At 37.6% G+C, this 22,930-nt stretch overlaps 1 protein-coding gene and 1 pseudogene across 1 annotated transcript in view; one reads left to right on the forward strand and one right to left on the reverse strand.

The window, feature by feature from the left end:
* Window positions 1-22,930, forward strand: part of LOC120421234 (glucose dehydrogenase [FAD, quinone]) — a 107,798-nt gene that overhangs the window by 61,457 nt on the left and 23,411 nt on the right. The window contains exons 3-4 of the mRNA XM_039584431.2: window positions 15,392-15,563; window positions 15,646-15,772. Coding sequence (XP_039440365.1) covers window positions 15,414-15,563; window positions 15,646-15,772 — 277 coding nt within the window. The 5' untranslated portion in view covers window positions 15,392-15,413. The remainder of the gene's footprint in view (window positions 1-15,391; window positions 15,564-15,645; window positions 15,773-22,930) is intronic.
* Window positions 20,039-22,084, reverse strand: LOC120421235 (fibrinogen-like protein A; annotated as a pseudogene).

The following is a 22,930-nucleotide window of genomic DNA, read 5'->3' on the forward strand; positions in this document are numbered from 1 at the left end:
GAAAATGGAGGGAGAAGACTACATGTGTCCACCCCCTCTCCCCAAAACTCTCAGCTGGTTATTACCTCCAGGGTGGGATGGTTGTGGGGGGGAGGGGAGGGGGGTCTGAAGTGCTGTTTTCACAGACGATGGCGAAGGCAATGAAGCGAGTGGTGTTTTGCTTTTTCACAGACGACTACCGCTTAGACAACCTAGCAGTAGCACCTACCAGGGGGGTGGTGGGAAGTTGACTGGGTGATAACAAAGTTGAACTATTTATGAGCCTGTCGAGCGTATCGTGGCTGGCTTCCGAGTGTGTGGCAGGGGGTTCGGGAGATGTTCTACGCTGAGAACGATTGGCCGCCAATTTTCCGCCTCAATATTGAATAACAGTTTATCGATTGGGGAAGTTCAGACTGGGCGTGTGAGCAGTGTGAATTGTATTAGGGTGATATTTGAAGTTGAATATAACATTTTGAAACTACCTCGCTGTGAAAATAAATTTGAGAAAACCTGTTCCTTGGTCAAGAATCATTTGCCTCTAAATCCCAAATCCACAATCACCCTAGTTCAAAACTCGAATTTTCCCAGTCCAATCTTCCGCCTCAACTCCCAACGGCATCGTTTTTGAAAAAACAGCAATACGTCATCGAGTTTAAGTGCTTACTACGTTGATTGCCATATCTGTTCTGATTGATACATGATTTTTTTCCACTTCTCTTCAATCTACCCAACATTTCCACTATGTTTCACTAGCGAGGAGAAAAAAACCACCCGTCAGAACCAGCAAATAACATGAACCTCCGGATCAGTGCGCCAACTTCCCCCCTTTGGCGTTCAATGAAAAACCAATAAATCATCAACGAAATGCCGTGCGGACACACGTGCAACGTCAACTGCAGCTATAGCTCCGGTACTGCAAGACGCCCCAGACAAACGCGAAAATGACCCCGCGGTCACGAGTAATCAATAAGCGGTAATCAACTTAATTTGTAAATAATGCAAACACCGGGATTAACGATTGCGACGGCGGTGGCAGCGTGAATTTGCCGGAGATTTTCGCCAACTGATTAATTATTACAGCTTGAGGAGTGCAAATACAAATTTATAGTCAGAATTGTGCATCATGTGACAAAAAAAAAATATGTTTATAAGGGTGGTCCAAATCCGGACTTTCTCGGAGCTACCCACTGAAATCAAAGATTGACCAATCATTAGGTTAAATTCCAAATTTGAGCTCATTCTGACCACGGGAACCCCTGCCTCGAATCGCTTAAAGTTTGTATAAATGAATGGAGAAAAGCTAATGTTTTAGTTTTTTACCTGTGGAGGGCGCAATTGATAAAGTCTCAGATGAAGGACCTTCCTTAAATTTAGAACAACTTCTTGTTCTCTTGAGAGTCTTCACACCTAATTTAATCCTAACCTAATCGTGGCACTCGTAAATCAACTCAACCTTTAAAGAAATCCGTTCACAAAGTTTGACAGTTCGCTTTGCGCATGGTATTGCAGATTGCAGCGATTTTTAGACAATCGTGCAACTTGTGGAAAGCTCTATACAAAAGTGCACACCTCAAACTACAGCAGAAAAAAACTGTCTAAGACATACTCCCCTGTTTGAAACTGTTCTAAAGTATTCGAAAGCATCAAAACTCAGTCGAGACACGCACCACTATAGGCCAGCGGGGGGGAGAAGGGGTAGGATTTCAAGTGTGCAAATATTTGGTGTGCAGATATTATTTGCAAGGGTGGAGAATTTGGTGCAAAGTTTGCAATAAAATTTTGAGCTAAATTCGTCTCTTACTCAGTTTAATCATTAAATATCTTCATGAAACTTTCAGGAGTAATTGAAAATCATATTTTTTGTGGATTAAATGGGTAATTCTCTACCAACTCACACGAAATCAGGAAAAGTTGCCCCGACCCCTCTTCGATTTGCGCGAAACTTGGTCCTAAGTAACTTTTATCCCTGGTTGCAGCCTGAACGGTGATGAGATAGAAATTTGGTGTCAAAGGGACTTTTATGTAAAATGAGACGCCCGATTTGATGGCGTAATCAGAATTTCGAAAAAAAACGTATTTTTCATCGAAAAAAACACTTAAAAAGTTTTCAAAACTCTGCCATTTTCCATTACTTGATCTTACATTTTTTTTGGAACATGTCATTTTATGGGAAATTTAATGTACTTTTCGAATCTACATTGACCCAGAATGGTTATTTTTTCATTTAGAACAACATTTTTAATTTTAAAATTTCGTGTTTTTTCTAACTTTGCAGGGTTATTTTTTAGAGTGTAACAATGTTCTACAAAGTTGTAGAGCAGAAATTTTTTTATATATAAACATAAGGGGTTTGCTTATAAACATCACGAGTTATCGCGATTTTACGAAAAAAAAGTTTGCTTTTTGCGTTTCTCTTTGTTTCGTCGTCCGTGTCTGTCGCGGGTGACGATGAACGGCCATGATCGAGGACGACCAAATTTTTCAAAACTTTTTTTCGTAAAATTGCGATAACTCGTGATGTTAATAAGCAAACCTCTTATGTGTATATTAGGGTGGGTACGTTTTTCAAAAAGTTCTCGGATCAAGTTTTAGTATGGTTCCCCTTGTAGGGCATACCCATAGGGACTTTCATGCCAAATATCAGCTCATTTGGTTGTAAACTGGCTGCGCGCATCAGGGTTAAAGTTTACATGGGAATTACTATGGGAAATTGGAACTTTTTGTTCAAACGCTCCTACAGGTCTGGGAAAATCACGCGCCAACTTCTGGTATGATCAGGCCTTTGGGGAATGGTCTGGAGAACACTTTTCCCGAAGAGAGCATATGGATTCGTTGTTCCTAGACCTGGCGCATCGGCAAACAATTCGATGTCTCCGGAATCAACGGTTTTCCCTCAAAAAGCATCAAATTTTCCTTAGCATGCTATGAAAGCTTTATGAACACCGCGACACCATACATCAGGCAGCTATCACCTTTTTTCGCATGTTCAAAAATGGAAGGGGTCGTACCGCCCCTCCGTCACGAGATATCAAAAAACGGACCTCGGATTCGTGATCAGGGGCAAAAGTTACCCCTTAGGACAAAGTTTCACGCAAATCGAAGAGGGGTCGGGGCAACTGCTGTGTGAGTTGGCGGAGAATTACCCATTTCCGATATTGTCCACACAGCAAAAAATCCGATGGTAAAATCGCATGCAAAAGCATGCACATCACCTTCGTCAAAAAATACACTCAATATTACACGCTGCATGTACAATTTTTGTAAACACAAAAAAAGTGCAACCGACGGGATTCAAACCCAGCACCAACAGTAAGGACTGGCGCCTTAGCCCGCTCGGCCATCAGACCGATGAAGAGTGGAAAGGATAAACGGATAAATGAGCTTGACATTTTGATCAATAAGGTATGCGTTACTGATGGGCTACATATTTCAGGGTGTAATATTACATGGAATTTCATAAAACAATGCAAAATTTATTTTACACCTAGGTCTTTTACACGCAGCTGGATTACTTCTTTTTTTGCTGTGCACGCTCTATACAAATAAGATTGTATTTGTATGGAAATTGTCCACGATTGGGGAGGGGTTTGAGATTTCTAAAAAAGTGTCCACGTGGTTTGTGGATGATCGTTTATTTGGTTTGATTTTGAGTCGATGAGTATAAGTAAGAGTGGGTCTAGGAGGTCTAGGAGGTGATTGTATAGCCTTTCCTCAGTGAGGAAGGCAAAACATCATCGGAATTTGCATTGAATAAAAATATGTTTTTGAGTAAGTTGTTTTCAAACATGGGCATTTTACATTTTCGATTGTTTTCATGAAAATTCATGATTTTTTTTATTGTTTCAAAACCGCAATTATCAACAAAATATATTCGTGTATCAAATTATGTGCAAATCTACCCTCAGCTCGCTTTCGCTAAAGATCAACAGATTTGGCCACAACTCCCAGCGACTGGTTTTCAGACCTTTGCCAACCGTATAGCGCGCGGGTTACCCATTTTCCGGTTCACCAGGTTTTATCGTGGCTTTTGGAGGGAAAAGATCTGTTTTCCACGGGGTTGCTGCGTTTCGCCCTCCTCAACCTCTAGCTTGAGCTCACGGAGAGCCGCCTCAGATAATTGAAAACAATGAAAATTCCGTGAACGATTGGAATGCAAGCTTTTTTGTCGAGATTCTCAACCCATCATCGTCGTTGATTGAAATGCGATGAGGTTGTTGCTTATACTTTTTTTTTTTCGAAGATTTGAGCCATTTGAGCCAGCCCCGGAAAATATAAATCGAAGGGTTCATCAGGTGGAATAATGTCGGCCCGATAATGGAGTGGAAACAAGTTGCTAACAAGATTTTATCGGCTTGTGAAACTGTTGATTCGTGGGGGTTGCACGAAAATTAGCCAGATCAATGGCAGAGGTGGGTCGTGACGGTGGCCGAGGATTTCACCACCCTCTTCTATAGGCGCAAAACCCCCTCGCCGATTGTGTCCGGCGTTGGTATGAGTGGGTGGGTTGAGGGGGAGGATTAGTGTATAATTTTGTTGCAGAAATGGTTTGGCACGATTTGTTAAATCAACAAGCGCCGATGATGATGGGGGATGGGGTATCATACCCGATGATTTTCTGATTAGTTATCGAATCACGAAACGGACGGTTCAGCACTGAATTGCTTCATACAAATTGGGGATTCAATTGTTATTATAGATATCTCTGAAGATTGCATCTTCTAGGTTTTCGTCACTGCTTCGTAAACATTTATCTATCCAGTGGTCAGCCAGAAAACGAAAGAAGATACCAAATTTTGTCCATCATGTTCATAATTGAATAACAACTTGCACCATAACTCAATCAGTTCGGTCAACATCAAAACTGGCCCAGCTGTTTCCCCTGCAGCATGTTTAAATTTTAAATCCAATAAACATCACTTGGAGAAGAAGTTTTCCGAGTTTTCCTTTTAGCAAACAGCAACGCTGTCCAAACAGCACGTCTCGGACGTTGAGTCTGTATCATCCAGGGAATCTGTCTGGTCGTTTCCGGAACCATCCAACTGCGGCTGTTGATGTTGATTTACTGGAACCGAAAATGTTTCCACAAATATTAATTACTTATTCAAACGGCATTACTTGCTCGTCGTTCGTTTGATAATTTGCTAGACGTCGTCGTCGTCATTTGTTCTTTTTAAGGTTCCGGCCTTTTGGAAAGCATCCCCCTCTCTGCTTTCGGAATCAAGTTTGGGTGGCTTTGCGGTTTGGTCCGTTGACGGTGAAAAGGAAAGTTGTCCAGGCTGCGAAAGTCGTCGCGGTTCCAAAAGTTGTTCTTTCTTTTGTGGTGATGAAGATGCGATCTGGTACCGTTGATTGGAGAGATTTTGACCGTTTCAAAGGGAAGTCGCCAAAAAAGAATTTGAAATTGCCTAAATTTTTAATATAACTTGTTAAAATAAAGAAAACAATGTTTGAAACAAACATAACAAATAACAAACTCTCCACGGTTGACTGTTCCAAACCAATACTCATAATCACTGTCAACCGCCATGTCCCATGGCAGCCATGAAGTCTCCTCAATGGTCTGGCCATTTCGTCTCAACCCAAAACAAACCCTCTGTGCCATATTGTCCCCCGCAGAGGTTCGTCGTCCCCAACCGTTGATCGTGTTAACTTTTCAAAACAAGCATCCTGGGAAAATGCGGAAAACACGCGGTGAAAGCATTCCCCTTTCCCACCGCAGACGACAAAAGACGCGAAGCTTTTAAAGTTTCATCTCTGGGGATCGCTGCAAAAGGCCACACACAAATTGGCGGCGGTGGGAGAGGAACTGTGTTGTTGAATCAAATACTTGCTTAACGCTACTTTGCCATTTTGTGTGCCAGATGTTTGCCGATGGTATTTGATTTGTACACATTGGCGTCGGCGGTCAATACAAGGCGACGAGCGCAGTATCGATTAGGGTTTTAGGGATTTCGGATTGTATCGTCTTGAAATGTTGCGATATGGTGATTTTTTTTTAAATTTAAGACATAATTGAAAAACTCCGGAACACTTGACGTCATTCCAGGTGTAGGAGTCGTCTCCATGCCATAAGTACAAACAACACACCAAACCAAGCCTACTCTGGTGGAATCGCTGGCGGCAATCGCAATCCAAAGGTCGTCAGTTCAAACACTGGGGTGGAAGGTTCCTTGGAGTAGAAAGAGGTTTGGGTGCTCTCCCCATTCAAGCTTTCGGACTCCTAGGTTCGAGCAGAAACTTGCAATAGAGACCACAAAAGACCCGGGGGTCGTTAATGTGGATGGTTTGATTTTTTTTAAATTGCTACACCCAAAATTCAGAGTCGAAATAATCGTTCTCTCAAAATTTATTGAGGGCTCAGTGCCAAAATCGATAGAATAATGGTACCAACTCACACCATCATAACAAATGAGTTCATTCGTTAGTTGAATCAATAAATCTCCAACAAGTTTCATACATCGACTTCTGACTTCTCCTTGGTCACCAAGCTGTGGTGGCCGAGGCAGCTAAGTCATTAGATTGGTTTGTCAAAGGTCTCTGGTTCGATTCCCGTTGTCGACACTTTTGGTTTTTTGTTTGACGGATGAACTTTTTTTGCAAATGAACCTCGAGAGAATAGTTCTATCGCCCATCTCGAGCTGTGTTCTCTGCGTCCGTGAATGGTACCACTATTCTCTCGACTCGAGACCATCATTCTCTCGGACTAGCGCTGCCAGTTTTGGGTGTATATTTCTGGGAAGTTTACCTCAATTTATGTGGGAGAAGGGCAAATACACAAAACAATATGTTAATTTACTCATTTTTCTGTCGCTAAATCTGTCTACATTTCCAGGTTTAATATAACTATGATATAATTTTCAACGATGTATAAATCCTATAAAGTTCTACAGAGTTTACGAATCCCTTAAAAAATGTAGGCTAAATTGTCCCTTGAACAAGATCTCTCTCTTTTTCCTGCCTAAAGCATGTTTAAGAGAGGAAGGGATGGTAATAGAAAAAAGTTTGAAATGGAGTTATACACCAACATTTTATGTTTTATCAAAAAAAAATTGTGATAAAAAACTTTTTGCGTTGCTCAACACATAAAATTCACAAAAGTTTATTTCATTTCATTTATTTCGTTGTTTTAGCATAACTTGTGTGAAGTTACTATCCTAACCTGAGATGTGGACTACCTTTCAACAGCTGAGGTTGGGAACAGAGTTTGCGGGTTCCAGCGATGGAATAATCATCATCAAAAGAAAATCATTGGACGTTCATCAAGAGAAAAAATCCGAAGGGAGCATGGCTCTCCTCTCTCGCGCACGAAAGATCGGTAAAAGGAATCTAAAAAAATCATCATCCTGATTATTCGGCGGATAATAAGTCGAAAAATCACCTTTTGTAGATGGGCAATATGTGTAAACAAAGCGAAATAATTAATGTTAAGCGGTACTTACAAGGAAATTAACAAAAAATACAACAGATTGATTTTCTAGGAGAAGTTCGGGAGCGATTTTCTTTTGCGTGATTTGCCTCCTCTCTCTTTCGCGGGTGAAAAAAGTTCGCAAGCGAAAATGATTTGTTTGCGATTTTTCCATCCCTGGCGGGTTCTTAATGAATCGAGTAAATCTACTGAAGGAAAAAAGTTACCAAATAACATTCGAAATTATGAAATTGTTCCTTAACAGAATTATTGAAATAAAAAAAAATCTCGATTATTTTCTTCAGAATGTTTGAGTTTGAAGTTTAAACAGAAAGACAGAAATTAAATTTAAAGTGTTTTAATGAAACAGGATTAAGCAAAAATACATGTTGATATTTACAAATAAATCCTTTTTGTTACGATGTATAAGCCAAACTGAAACTGTTTATTCAACTATCCCCAAATTTATATTTATCTTTTGAAAGAGTAACAAACTATTTAAATTACTTGAGAGTTGTTCAAATTAGAGTTTCCAATTTGTCGTCCTGGAGAAAAAGTCCAGGAAAATCCGGGTTTTTTCTGAAATCAAATATTTTCCTTTTCAGATACTCATAAAAAAAAATCCAAAATTCACAAGCTCAATTTCTTATAATCCACAAAATAAAAGAGTTTTGAAATGGTAAGAAAAATTTCAGCTTAACGGAAAATGTTATCTTATTTGCTCTTTTAATTAAACTCAACTGTTTTTCTAGAATTTGTAACTCAAAGTACATAAAGAAGGTCTAAAATTCTGACGATTTGAAATGTGGGTGCCCAACCTTTTGTATGATAAATGTTGAAAAATAATAAATAATAATAAAGTAGTGTTCCAAATAAAATGTATGCATTACAGTGGGTACGTTTTTTCCTAAAGTTCTCCGATACTAATACGCATCTTGATTGTAGAAAAAGGTAAAAATTACTTACAACATTGTGTTTATAAAATCTTGAATTGTATAAAATTGCATTGTAATTATCATAGCACACTGAAAATTTGAAGCATTTAAGGAAATGATTTCAAATTATTGTTCTTAAATTTCTTTAAGATAATGAAGTTCATGAAAAATTTAAGTTTGCTCTTTTATTTTTTAAGACATGATCTAAATATTTCAGAACAATGAAACTGCTTATTTTTGGAAACTATTTTGAAGCAAAATTTTATCATTGAAAAGATATTCTAAAAAGTTTCATAATTCAGTTTTGCTAACTCATTCTTCTAAATAATTATAGTTTTATTCGTATTCCTCAAAAAATACTCAACTTAAAGTAAACAAAGTAAAATCCGTTAAAAATTAAATTTAGTGTTTTGTACATTTGTAGCTTGATTCTGAAAAAAAACTTAGATAAATATTCATTTCAGCATTTTTTTAATGGTTTTGATGGTTTATATACATTAAATAACCGTTTTTTCTGTTAGAAAAACAGAAATAATGTTTTATTTTTTAAATGAAATTAAACCGCTACAATTAGTTGATTTGTCGAAATCAAGGTGTGTAAAAAATCTCATTCTAGCAGTTTTTTTTAAGTTTTTCTTTTGATGAATGAAAAAACATAGTTAAAAATAACTCACTGTAAAAAGTACTTATGACCGATTCTTTCGTGACGGGACAACGTTTGTACGCATAGGGGAGAGTGGGGAGACTTGATCCCCGGGGACACTTGATCCCAAGCCTGTATCTCGTCAGCATGTGGGTAAAACAATTAGCTTTGTTCTAGAAAGTTGTGCGAAATTCCCTAAAACTCATTGTAGAAAACGAAGAAAAAAATTAAAAAATGTTTAGATTGAGTTACACATATTTTTCTAAAAAGAGCTGCAAAAAACTTCCAAAAGATCTTTTTTTCTTTGTTTTAATATGTATAGAAAACACTCAAAAATTATTCAAAAAAATATTTTTTATACATGAATTGTTTGATAAACTTATCAACTCCAAACCCCTTACGCATTTGATGTTAAATTTATCGTCATACTATTTTTACAACCAATTGTTTAAAAAAGTGCGTTTAGGGAGACTTTATCCCTGCATTTTTACAGTCACTGGAATCAGCCTCAAGATTAATTAATTGGGCTGGGTTTTCATACATAGTTTCCTTTAGTATAGTTGTACATAACAAACTGCAGTTTGAACCTTTTTTCAAAAGTTTTGTAAACAAAAATTTCCAGCTTTTGTAAACATGCTTAATTTTGGTCTAAAAAATAATATTTAAAGTTTTTAAATATTTTAAACACTAAACTTGTTATATTTTGAACACAAACGTACAGGTTTTATGTGAAATTGCTGTAATTTATAGAAAATTAAAAGTTTGGAAGAATAAGAAACATTTTGCTTAAGATTTCTTCAAAATGTTGAAAGGGGGATCAAGTTACCCCTAACATTTTAAAAATGCCGTTTTAAAATATTTTTTTAAAACACTTGGCATGATTCGAAGAGTTCATCTGATCAAATACCCTTATTAGCCAAACATAGATGAATGTTTAAGCTTTCAATTCATGCAAAAAGTTTATAGTTTTGTGAGAAATTGACAGAGTTATGTGCGATACAAAAAAAGGGGATCAAGTCTCCCCACTCTCCCCTATGTTTTCAGTTTTTTGCTGATAACTTTGAAATCTGTGGGAAAAGGTACCAATATTTATACAAATTTGGAAAGTACATTAAATTTCCTATAAGATTCACTCTAGCAAACATTTAAAAACACAAAGTTTGAGTCAAGTGAGATACAAATGTAGCGTGACGGGACAACATCGTACAACTGGATCATTTTGATTTTTATACACAAAAGTGAAGAACTCTGCTCTCCTAGTAAGTTTTTGGAAAAACCCTTTTCTACAGTTGTTTCTAAAATGAAAAACGAAGATTTTGTTTCCTAGATCACCCAATTTCGTCAAATTTTGTGGATTTGACAGGTACTTCGTTTCGTGACGGGACAACGCAGATATTTTGCAAAAGAGGGTTTTGCTCGCGTTGTCCCGTCACGAAATGAAGCAAATGTGAAAATCTCTACTGACTAGTCAACTTTAACTAATTTGGGGTCGCTGAGCTCGAATATGACTCCTAGAATACTCCAAAGTATTCAGGGAATGTGCAATCCAAAATGGCGACCAATATGGCGGTGCTATAATATTCGATATTTTATAAAGAAATGTAATCGGCAATGAACAGGTCAAATTTAACAAAGGGTTGCTGAACTCAAATATGAGCTCTAGAATATTCCAAAATACTCAGAGAATGTGCAATCCAAGATGGCGGCCAATATGGCGAAGCTAGAAAATTTGATTTTTTTTTCAGATGTGTAACAGGTAATCAACGGGTCAAATTCAACTAATTTGGGGTCGCTGAACTTAAATATGTGCCATATAATACTCCAAAGTACTCAGGGAGTGTGCAATCCAAGATGGCGGCCAATATGGCGAAGCTAGAAAATTGAATTGCATTCCCTGAGTACTTATTTATTTATTTGTCACCGTATTCGGCATTATGCCGCACAGACTGTTCTGAGGACTTCTAAGGATTATATACGAGTTAATTAAATTTGACCTGTTGACTGCCTGTTACATTTCTGTATAAAAAATCCAATATTTTAGGTTCGCCATCTTGGCCACCATCTTGGATAGCACATTCTCTGAGTACTTTGGAGTATTATATGGCTCATATTCGAGTTCAGCGACCCCAAATTAGTTAAATTTGACTAGTTGATTGAACTTAAAAATCCTTTTATTGTGGTTTTTTCCATTCTGCCGCCATATTAGACGCCATCTTGAATATCTCGCTTTCCTTTGAGACTCAGGGAAATCAACAGGCAAATTTGGATTCTGGAGGGTCGATTTAGTCTAGATCGATCAAAAACTGGCCTGTTACACGATTTGCTTCTAGACACGAGAAATGAGCATCTTTTTTGAATGCGTGCCTTGACCAAAAAATTAGCGTGACGGGACAACGCAAACTTGCGTCAGTCGTAACTCTGGTTCCTTTTGACCAATTTTCGATTTCTAATAAGCATTTTAAAGGGTTTTTTGAGTACGAAGAGAATCCAAAATATGATGTCAATCCGATTTCACGAACTATTGCAAATTAAACAATTGTCATTTTTCGTGACGGGACAACGCTTCTATATACCCCCTTTTAAAATGTCCTGTATAATTTTATACCTACAGAATCTGCTTTTGTCAATAAGAGGGCTTATAAAAGAGTCATTTTACTATAAAATACCGTTTAGATTGATTAAATATCTGCAGTCCTTCCATTAATTTGAGCTATTAGTTAAAAAAGTTGGGAAAATTAAAAATTTCCAGCGTTTATACATTTTACAACATCTGCTCACAGATATGTTTAGAATAGGAACTTTGGTGTGGAAATATGTTTTTTGTGTGGTTCAAATTGTTGGAAAACATGGAAAATTATCAGAACCATCCAAAGTTCAACTTGAAAAAATGACTGCTAGGTAAACAAGTGCTAAGAATCGGTCTTATTATATTTAATTAGAAGTAACTTCTTGTGTAGAACACCATACACAAATAACTTAAAAGAAATTTAGTATTTTCATCAAAACAAAATCTGTCCAGTAAATGCCTGAAATATCAAAAAATATTTAAAAAAAAACTAGCTCCACATATTCAAAGAATCATCAAGGTCTTCAAAAAGCATTATTTCATTCAATTCACTTGTTTCGCAATTCAAGTAAACAAAAAAGACAAAACATTTTTAAGGGAAATTCAATGTTTTGTAATTTTATCCAAAGTCTACAAGCAGTAGGTTCTGTTTAAGAATTCTATGGGACCCTAAACTGAGTCAAATGCAACCAATTTGGTCTAAATCAGTTCAGTAAGTGCTGTTCATTTGTTCAGTTTTCGATTCTGAGTCGATTGGTATACATGAGCCTACGAGCTTTATGTGAAAAATTCATTTTTAGAGCAGTATTATAGCCTTACCTCAGTGAGGAAGGCAAAACAAAAAGTATAATTCGACCAACCGTAATTTTAATTGGATTTTAGCTTATTTATACAAAACAGATCTGATCTACAATGAAACATCCTTTGAAAAAATAAAAATGGATTATCTTTTACTATCTGCCTTGAATGGTTAAAAAACGAAAGCTTTGGGAAACTTTTACAACGTCTGATGTTATCCAAGGAGCCTTGAACTTTAAAAAGGCAATTTCTTTGCCAATTTTATTACACCACCTTGGCCACAAACCAACCCTGCTAGTGACATCCTTGGTCCAGAAAATACAAAAAAAAACAGGCCACCTTTACCATCGATACCGCCTTGGCCTTTCCAGCATCCAAAGCATTCACCACCAATTGCTTTCACCTTGATATTTCGCCCCAACGAGTTGGCCGTTGCCGGTGGCTATTTTCGGTTCCCGGAACGTTTGTTCGAAATTGTCTCAAGGGAAAAATTGGATCAACTTTCCGAAGGAGCCTTTCATCAATTGCGAAACTCATCGAAGGCCGAAGATATACTTCAAAGAGAGGTACCAATTTGAGCGACTCCCACTCAAAACTGCGTCTTTCACCCTATGTTTTCTCAATTTGAAACAGTCACTCTAAAGAAATGGTGTCCTCTTGTGGGAAAATTGATAAGGGACCAGGGAGGAAGAAAAGAAAGTGGTGATGGGATTTCGTGCCAAGAATTGGTAAAATTTGCTGCCGAAATTGGTGAAAGCTTTCGGCCAAATGGATTAGGCTAGATAAATTTCCAATCTGGCAGTCTGCCCCTGCTCCCTAGTGGAGTTACAATTGAATCTGGTCGTTAAATTTAATCAAGAAGAAAGTGGATTTTTTCCTGAAGAGTTTTATTTTTGTGTTGAGCTGTGATTGGAATAAATTCAGGATAAAACTTGAATGCATAATTGGTATAATATCATTAACGATCTCAATGTGGGCCTCTTAAAGTGCTCTTAATAAAATTTAAAAATTCATTACACAACCAAACTTTCCTCAAAAAAGTTAACTTCAACCATTGTTTGCAACAACACACAAATAACCGTCAAATAAATTATGCATGAAGTTCACCAACAGTGTTGCGGCCTCAGCTGAGCCACCCCCCTCCGACACCTGCTGGGAACCGTCAGCACCGGAATTTGTTTGGCCTCCAACAACGGCATGGTAATGCTGATCCATTTCTGAGACAACCATCGTGTATACAGCATCTTCTCGGTGTAAACGCAACGCCACACCTTAGCATGGACCCTCAGCCGAGGTCGGGTTCAAATTTGCAAAGCTTATTCCACCATCGCCGTCATCCGTCAACGGTACCAATGACACTACAAGACTCAGTTGCATTAGAAAAATCTTGCGTTTTTTTCTGAGAGAGCATTAAATCCAATTTTTTTTCAAAAAAATTGGATTCCGTTGAAAAGTTTCAAGAGAAAATTGTTTTTCTTACAAAAAAATACTTCGCAAATGTGTTGGAATGTCCTGGTTAATCCAAAGACTCCCTTATAGAATAACAATACCCACTGAAGCTTTGCGGGTATGATCTGGGCACAAAACCCGAGAAAACTCTTGCTTGTTACGGTGACAGATTTGCAGATCTTATTTCTTTGAACTTGAAAGTCTTTGAACCAAATTTGCAAATTGACTTCATTTGAACAAAGGTCATAACGTCATGATTCAGAATCCGGACACTTAGTAGCATATCATTTTTGATACGGCTGGCAAAAAAATCATGTAACAAGTTGGAAATGTAGAAATATCATCAGGATGTAGTATAAACAGTCAGTTCTAAGAGAATGCATGCAAAATATGTCTTTTCTAACAATTTTTCATCAGAATTTCAAAATTAAAATGACTTGTTGTGCTTCAAATCCCGGACACAGATAAAAGCTGATTCTAAATCCGGACACTTTTGCTTCGAATTCCGGACACTCGATTTTGCTTAAGAACCACACAAATTTGGACGGAAATGTTAGTGAGTTGCATTATTTAGGTCTCAAATAAGCATCAAAACAATCGATATTTTATATAAAAATTTTATAGAATTTTAGGAAATCAAAACCATACGTTTCTGCTTTGCCTTCCCGGTGCATCGGACGCCTTTGAAATATTTCAGTGAAATGTTTCACATTTTGATAAACTTATAATTTTATCTATATATATAAAAAATTTCGATGGTTTTGTTCGAACGCGAATCAGTTGAACACGGAGCGTAGGATCGTGGTGCTTTTTGTTGCGTTGGGTTCGTATAAGTCCAAGGAAGGTTCTTACGCTTACTAATTGACACTTTGGCCACTCTGTAACCGATTCCGGAGCATCGGCAAATTGTATGGAGAAAGTTACGTAAAAACAAATTTTGATCACAGGAGGCTGAATAAGCAAAATGCTCAAAACGTCAAAATACAAAAAAGGAGACAAGACGAAGTTTGTCGGGTAAGGCTTGTTTTATATAATTGTTTTGGCATTAACTACTAAGTTCAAACAAACTTTAAATGAAAGTTAATGTTAGAATTCATCAAATAACACAGTTTTGACATTCATAATGTAAACTTACGGGAGCGAATGACTCATAGGGTCAAAGTTCCCCTAATAAAATCAACAACAACAACAATGTAAACTTATATCTAAATAATTGATAAATCAAGATGAGGTGTCCGGGTTTCAAAGCGTCCGGGAATTCGAATCATGACGTTAACAACAATACTCCAATTTTAGCAAACCTTCCCTTTTTGCACCATAGTGTACAAACTGTATAGTTCTCGTTTCATCTCCATCACAACCTTGCACCAATTTGTTCAACACAACATTCTCTGTACATCGCCGACGACATCGTCGCTGGTACGACCACCACCAGCGGAAGGTCAACGCTGAGCGCGTCGGCAAGCCGTCGACCAAATCTCCATGGCTGACTGAATTAATGACACCTTACACTACATCCCATCCTCTAGCGCGCACACACCATAATTAGACGCCTCATCATTATCGCAGTTCTCTGAAACCGTTTGTCTTCTTCTTCTTCGTTTCACTTGCAGATCTAGGCAAAACGCCGGCAGGATGTCGTCCTGCGCGTGTCCGATGATGCCCCCCGTCGGGGCCACACTGGCGGCACTCTGCGGTGGATCGCAGTACATGCTGTTCATGGGGCTGCTCGAGGTGTTTATCCGGTCCCAGTGCGACCTGGAGGATCCCTGCGGCAGGATGAAGGTATGTCGTCCTACTAGATGGGAAGGTGGAGTCAATGACACTGATCCGTTTTTCTTTAAACGCTTGTTTTTTTCCCCCGCAGAGCAAAACGACCCGGAACACAGACTTTGAGTACGATTTCATAGTGGTCGGTGGAGGTTCCGGTGGGTCGGTGATTGCGTCTCGACTGTCGGAGATTAAGAACTGGAAGGTGTTGCTGGTGGAGGCAGGTTAGTTCTGGGCTGAGATTTAGCTAATCTTGCTCATCGGTCTGTGCGGATTTTCACTAGATATTATTGGAGAATCGATTGGCTTAAGAGCTTTTAAAATGTCTAATAAGATTGCTAAAAACAGTTTATTTATTTACACTCAATAAGACATAAATTTACAACCAAAAATATAACGTTAACTGTTTTACCATCAATGAAATTTTCATGAAATTTTACGCATTTTTCATCAAAATATTATAGAAAATAAAAAATCAGACTTGACTTCTGAAAAAGGTTAAATAATTTGAAAATTGTAGAATAGATCAAACATTTTACGTTTATTCGTAAAAATATGATTTGACCATGATTTTATTTATTAATTTTTTTTCTTTGGACTTTGTTTGGACCTTTTCAAATGTCAGGAATGATTGGAAAATTTGGAATTAGAAAATGTGTTAAATCGATGGATCGACAATTTCACGATACTTTCATTTGTTGACATTAACTCTATCTTTTTAACTATTGGTCAATCTTCAATATAATTGAAGCAAGTTTAAAGGAAATATTCTGATATTTTCGAAAAACGATTTTTTAAATTAAGCTTGATTATGATTTTTACAGATATTAAAAAAGTAAACCTAAAAAAATATTTTTTGTGGATACAACTCGAAAACGATGCATGATATTAAAATTGTTGTTAAGTACTTTTTGATTGCAATTTCATTTAACTCACAATAAAGTTAAATAATAATAAAGTATCAGTTATTTTATCCACGCTTTTCAAAAATTATGATTTTTTTCTTAAAAAATCACCCTAATAATTTTGACCAACTTGTCCCATAGCTCAAAAGATGAAATTTTTGGTATCTAAAACATATCCATAAGTGAAATTTTCAAAAATAATTGTTTTGCGCAATCATTCTTTAGTGTGCAAAGTTAAATTAATGAAATGAGTAATTTTTTTTTTAATTGTAGCTATTTCTTTCTGAGAAGTCTTAAGCAAAACCTAAAACTTTGCAGAAGACATTAAATCGATCAGAAACTCCATTTCAAGATACAGTTTTTGAATACTTTAATAGTCTTTTTGTATGGACAGCTGCCAAAATTGTATGAAAACTTGTTTTCTTTACAATTGGAAAAAGTGAATGCAAAAATTCATCTAAATAAAACAAAAGCCAAAATATTTCCGCATTTTAGGATTATTTTTGGCTTTGGCTGAACGAATTTTGTCCGATTTTTTTCCCATTCGGTCCAGTTTTGAGTCCCATAGCTTTACAATGAAAATTATTACGATCAGTAAAGGTGTTTAAAAGTTACGATTAAAAACGGCTATACGGTTTTTTGTTATTTTAAAACTCGGATATTGCTGTTTTAAATTATCTTACCAACGTTTTTTTTTACGTATTTTTAACATTTTTTTAATATATGAGTAAGGCTACCAACTTTACGATTTTTTTTATTGTACGGATTTACATATAATACGGTTTGTACGGAATTTAATTGATGACAATAAATTTTCAAAAAAATTGAATTGCTATTTTGAATTGGCCAAAGCTTTTGCTAGTTAGACATTTTTATTTAACTGTCAGTTTGATTTTTAAAGGGTAATTTGAATAGATTTCCCGTTTTGTCTCAGTTCAAAGTTGATTATCAACATATTTTCCCAATAATAGATTCAAAGGCATATAAAAGCTTATGAAAACATGTGAAAATTTGAATTTATAAATTTTTCGTGAAAACACTCAGCCCAATTCAGCGAATTACGGTTTATTTTGTAATTGTTTTTAAATGAACAAATCATAAGCACTGTAAATACGACACAGTTTTATATGTTTAAGTCCCAAATTCCAAATTTATATAAATAGTTTCTTATCATTTTTTTTTTGTACCATGCAGTCATATCGGCAAAGTGTACGGATTTTTGCTCAACAAGAGAGACGCCAAACATTTTGGGATTAAAAAAAAAGTTATCAAGTTTCATTTAAAAAAAAACAATATCATTGAGCCGAAACTCTCTGAACTTGAAAACAAACATAAAAAAATATTCGAAATTATTATAATGATTGACAAATGGCTTATTCAACTGAAATTGTGTGCAACATAATTTGTTGAACTTTGAAAAAAAAACAAATTGTATGGAATAAGCACTAAATCAGGGGTGACCAAAGTATGGCCCGCGGGCCAAAAGTGTAAAATTTTTAAATAAAATTTGTACCAGCTTTACGGATTAAAATTTAAAAAAACATATTTTTCTAATATGGCCCGCAAGCTCATGTGAGCTTCAAATATCAAAATTCAAAAAAAATTTAAGTAAAATTTGTACCAGCCTTACTGTAACGGCTCAGAGGTCTACCCAAGAGAATCCTCTCCAGCTCAACTCGCCACTACGTCTGGAACATTGGACAGTTTGCTCAAATCGGACAGTCTCTTCACGCAGGCTGCGTGATGCAGTACTCACTGCTAACCCTGCTACCTTTTCTAGTAAATAAACCTAAATTGAATTGCTAAAGAAAGCTACGTGTTTAAATTTGCCAAGGAAAGCTACCCCAAATCCCGGTTAACCGTTACAACTTGGGGGCTCAACCGGGATCCCTACATTGAGCCAATAAAACAAAGTGCTACTAAAAAAAAATTGGACAATAAAAACTGCAATCTTAAAAAAGTGAAAATGTTTAGTTATAGTGCTAGTTATAATTATGATTATTATCCTTCGCAATACTATATAAATGCGCACAATGAACAAATGAACAGTGCGTGCTATTGGCAGTATTCTGCACCGGTTTATGTAGAACCAGATACATCTTGGGCAGCAGAAATCAAAGCCAATTTACGCACCATGAGGTTCGAGATAGCACAACTACAACAACATCGCAGAGATCGGAATGGTGTTATCTGTGGTGATTCTCTTGTTGGGCCTTCTGCTGATCTACACACAGATGCTGATACTGAATCTATCGCCGCGCCAGAAGCTGTTGTGGTGGTTGAAAAGGTCTCAAACTACTGTGATCAACAACAGGTACATCTCGTAGATTGGGAGCCCGAACACAATGAAGAACGGGATGAGCCATGCGGAGTCGACAACGTGCCTACGATGCGTGAAATGGATGAGCCAAGGTTGTCCAGTGTGCGCGGGCTGTGGAGTTGTTCTTTACCCAAACTACCACTCCCGACAAGTACACTGACAATCAAACAGCGGTCACCGCCGACTATTCGCATAAGTATTGGCACCACCACATTTAAGGAAGAGCAGTGCCTAACACGCTGGCTTGGATTAGGACCGCTGCGACTGTTCTACACTGTGGAGAAATTGTACTTCGTGCAATGTGGTTTGCTGTGGATATTCGCCGTTCTTGGAAATTACGCTTCGTTCTCGAACACATTCGGTATTCTCGTCGAAGCTGCCGGGGGAGATGTAACGGCTCAGAGGTCTACCCAAGAGAATCCTCTCCAGCTCAACTCGCCGCTACGTCTGGAACATTGGACAGTTTGCTCAAATCGGACAGTCTCTTCGCGCAGGCTGCGTGATGCAGTACTCACTGCTAACCCTGCTACCTTTTCTAGTAAATAAACCTAAATTGAATTGCTAAAGAAAGCTACGTGTTTAAATTTGCCAAGGAAAGCTACCCCAAATCCCGGTTAACCGTTACATTACGGATTAAAATTAAAAAAATCATATTTTTCTCATATGTTGCGGCCTTCAAATTTGGATGTGTGAGCTTCAAATTTGGCCCGCCATTCAAAAACTTTGAGCACCCCTGCACTAAATCCTTAACTGGCTCAAGATTTGAGAATTTTTCCTATTTACACTGTTTTTAGCTTTTTATATAGTTTTGTATCGAATGTGTTAATATTCCTATTGAAATATGGGGGAATGAATGCTATTTTATTTTGAATTGACCCCTGATACACATTAAAGAAGAATAGACAAATAATTTTAAAATTGTTCAAATATATTTTCATAAACCCTATTTTATTCTTTTTGAATAATAATTAGCAAAATAATCTTTTTCAGATACTACTTTTTTATAACTTTTTACCGATGCAAATATGAGAATAACATGTATTTCAATCAAGCATCTATAAATTAAACTCATTCAGCACTTTTGTACATAACACAATTTTCTTTTTTCTATAAAACAGAATTTCAAGCATGCTTTCTCGTAATTCTACTGAATGTATCATTCGTGAATTTAAAATATCTCCTAGAAGTCAAATACAACAACCCATGGAATTTTATTCAATAAAACTAATCTCTTCCACGCCGTTTCGCCAACTCATTCCCAAATTCATACCCAAATCATACCCAAAGCAATTAAACGAAGCGTAATTAATTATTCCCACATATGTTTCGCAATTGAATGATGATAAATGGTTTGCTTTATCCAATTATCGTTTCATCATTTCACGATTACACAGGTAAATAATCGCCAGAATTTCAACACAGAGAGGGAGTGGGGAATGTGTGAAATTCAAATGAGCAGACCTCAACCACAGAACATCAAAAGAACGTATTTCGCTCTTTATTTAACGCTCCTCCGTATCATAATTTTCGTAGAACTGAAACCACGACACCAGCCGTGACTGGGCGGATTGTGGGTATTCCAGCAGGTTGACTCTCCATCCCCCCGGTACCGCCCGTTCAGGTTGCTGTGAATAACGTTGAAAAGTACGCGATTATGGCTTGCTTTGATACTTGTCTGGGGAATTTCTCGGAAGCTCACCTGGTCTGGCAGTTGTTGTACCACCATGCTCCATGGAACGTGACCGCACAGTTGTTGGAACTTCCCGGAATTTTGTCGTTTTTGCGATCCCAGGTGGTGAACTTCATGCCGGCGTGGTAGCGGAACGAATCTCCCGCGGTTCCTTTGTACGCGCCGAGTTGGTCGATGATGAATCCTTCCGATTCGTTGCCGATCCTGAAGAGGTCGTAGTGTGCATGCAGCCGGGTCAAGTCTCGGTCGATCAGGACGAATACTAGCTCGAAGGACGCTGAGTTGGTGATTTTGTGAATCTTGTCCAATCCCAGCCAGAATTCTCCCTTGAGCTCGCCAAATCCTTGCTTGTATTCCTCCCAAGTCCGGTAGAAGTCCACTTCACCGGAGTAGCGATGTTGGATGATGGTCCAATTTCCACCGTAGTCGTAAAAGTCACACAGAACATCGAACGGATCACCTCCCGCCGGATTGACCTTCGCAAAACCCGGAGACCTCGGCGGGACATCACTGCACGAGTTGATCCGTTCCGCCTCATCAACCTGTATTTGGTTTGGAGTCGTAAAATTCTCCAAACACCTCGCACAACAAGACGTTAATTCCTCGCAATTTCCAGTTTGCCTGACCTTCAAATCAGTCACGGTGGTTTCGAGGAGAGAAATCCTGCGAAAATAATGAAGAGAGATAAAAACAAGTTGTAAGTAAGATTAATCGTCCCGAAATGTCACACCCGCGGCGACCTACTTCTGCTCGAGGAATTCCATTTTGGCAATCAGCAGCTCGTACCCAAAACCGGTGGCCAATTCACCATCATCTTGGTCCAGATCTTTACGGGCGGTGAAACTGAACCCGGTGGTCGTAAAATACACCAACAGCAGCAGGGTAATCCTGAAGGCACGAAATGTCATGGTCTTTCCAGCGATTCAACGAGAGTGGACTAACTGCTCTGGACAAGGTTCAGTTTTATGTGTTTCGCTGGGGAAGATCATGGACAACCGGTCCATGGGGAGAAAACGGATCTATTGGGGGAATTCCCATGTGAATTATCTATTTTTAGACGATTCTGAGGGCAATGAGTTGGATTGCAAAAAAAAAACTTTACAAAAATAAGGTGTCTGAACTTCCTCAACCGGTTACTCGAACGATAAACCCATTTTCAACATAACTTGCGCTTTGCTTATCAGTCCATGTGAGCTTGACACGCCATTCCATAATGAATTCATAATTGCTGTTACACTTGCTGTTCATTTTTGCGATAAACATACCGGAATTAAACTGATGATAACAAGCATTGCACCACGCTGAGTAGAACGAATAATAATTTCGCAATTCACGCCGATCCTACGAAGGTCTAGAAGTAGCTTAATTTGGTAAATGTCATCCGACTGACATCCAACTCTCAAGCTCATTACCCACGCTGGACATCATTCCTGCACTGTAGAGCAGACATCGTCGTAAAGATCAACCAGTCTGATGCCTTCAACCCGCGCCGCCATTCTCGGTCACCTTTCCCAAGTCGATGCAAACAAAAATGTTCTTTGGCTGAGCTGGTCAGCACAGCGAGAACCCAGCTGTCACCCTGCCACGAATGCACTGTAGTTGACTCTGTACAGAGGCGAGCCTCCAAGTTGTAAGTGTTGTGCTCTTTTGGTTAAAATTATTGAAATAATGGTCAAACTGCCTAATAAATCTCAGGAATGCTTGAGCATTACTTGTTAAAAAGATCACAACCAAAACCATTTGAAGATAAATAGTTTAGCCATTTTAACCAAAAACAAGCATAGAGCAAGCAGAGGATGTCAGCGCTAAAGGGTTCTGTTTCCAGACTAGCAGTATCGCTTTCGTGGCGCGAGGTCATGACCAACGAACGGAGAGTTATGATGTCCACCGTGTCGCTGGTAATTGGCTAGCAGCTAATTATAACAGCACTTGTGTCATGTAGGGACCCTGCAAGAAAAGTTAAGTAAGCTTTCTAAACATATTAGAGTTGTATTTAAAAAAAACTTGTATTTTTTACAAATAAGAAAAATTGCTTGCTTGAAGTGCCATTGCTACCGGTTTGTGACATTAAATGGATTTAGCCACGTTTTCACCCAAAATCACTAATATTATGCTACTTAGGTACATTAAATTGTGTTTTATTGTGTCCTAAGCTAGCATTTATAAATCACAACTTCATAATTATTTTTAAAACATTTACTAGAGTAGGCAACACACGGCCCATGCACTATTTTTCTGAAAAAAATGTTTTTTCAACAGTGCTTCAAAATATAGTTGCGTTAAAAATTTATATTGTGATTTCCAGGGTGACTAATCATAGTTTTTCTTGTTAAAATCAGATTTAAGGCATACAAATTTTATTTTTCGTGAAATTTACCATCGCTAAGGATGCTAATATCTTTGTAAAGAAAAAATCAATGTTTATGTTTAGTTAACTTAGTTTATAAGCTTTTTAATAAAATACATA

This window comes from Culex pipiens, chromosome 3 (assembly GCF_016801865.2).
Source record: "Culex pipiens pallens isolate TS chromosome 3, TS_CPP_V2, whole genome shotgun sequence".
Lineage (NCBI taxonomy): Eukaryota > Metazoa > Arthropoda > Insecta > Diptera > Culicidae > Culex > Culex pipiens.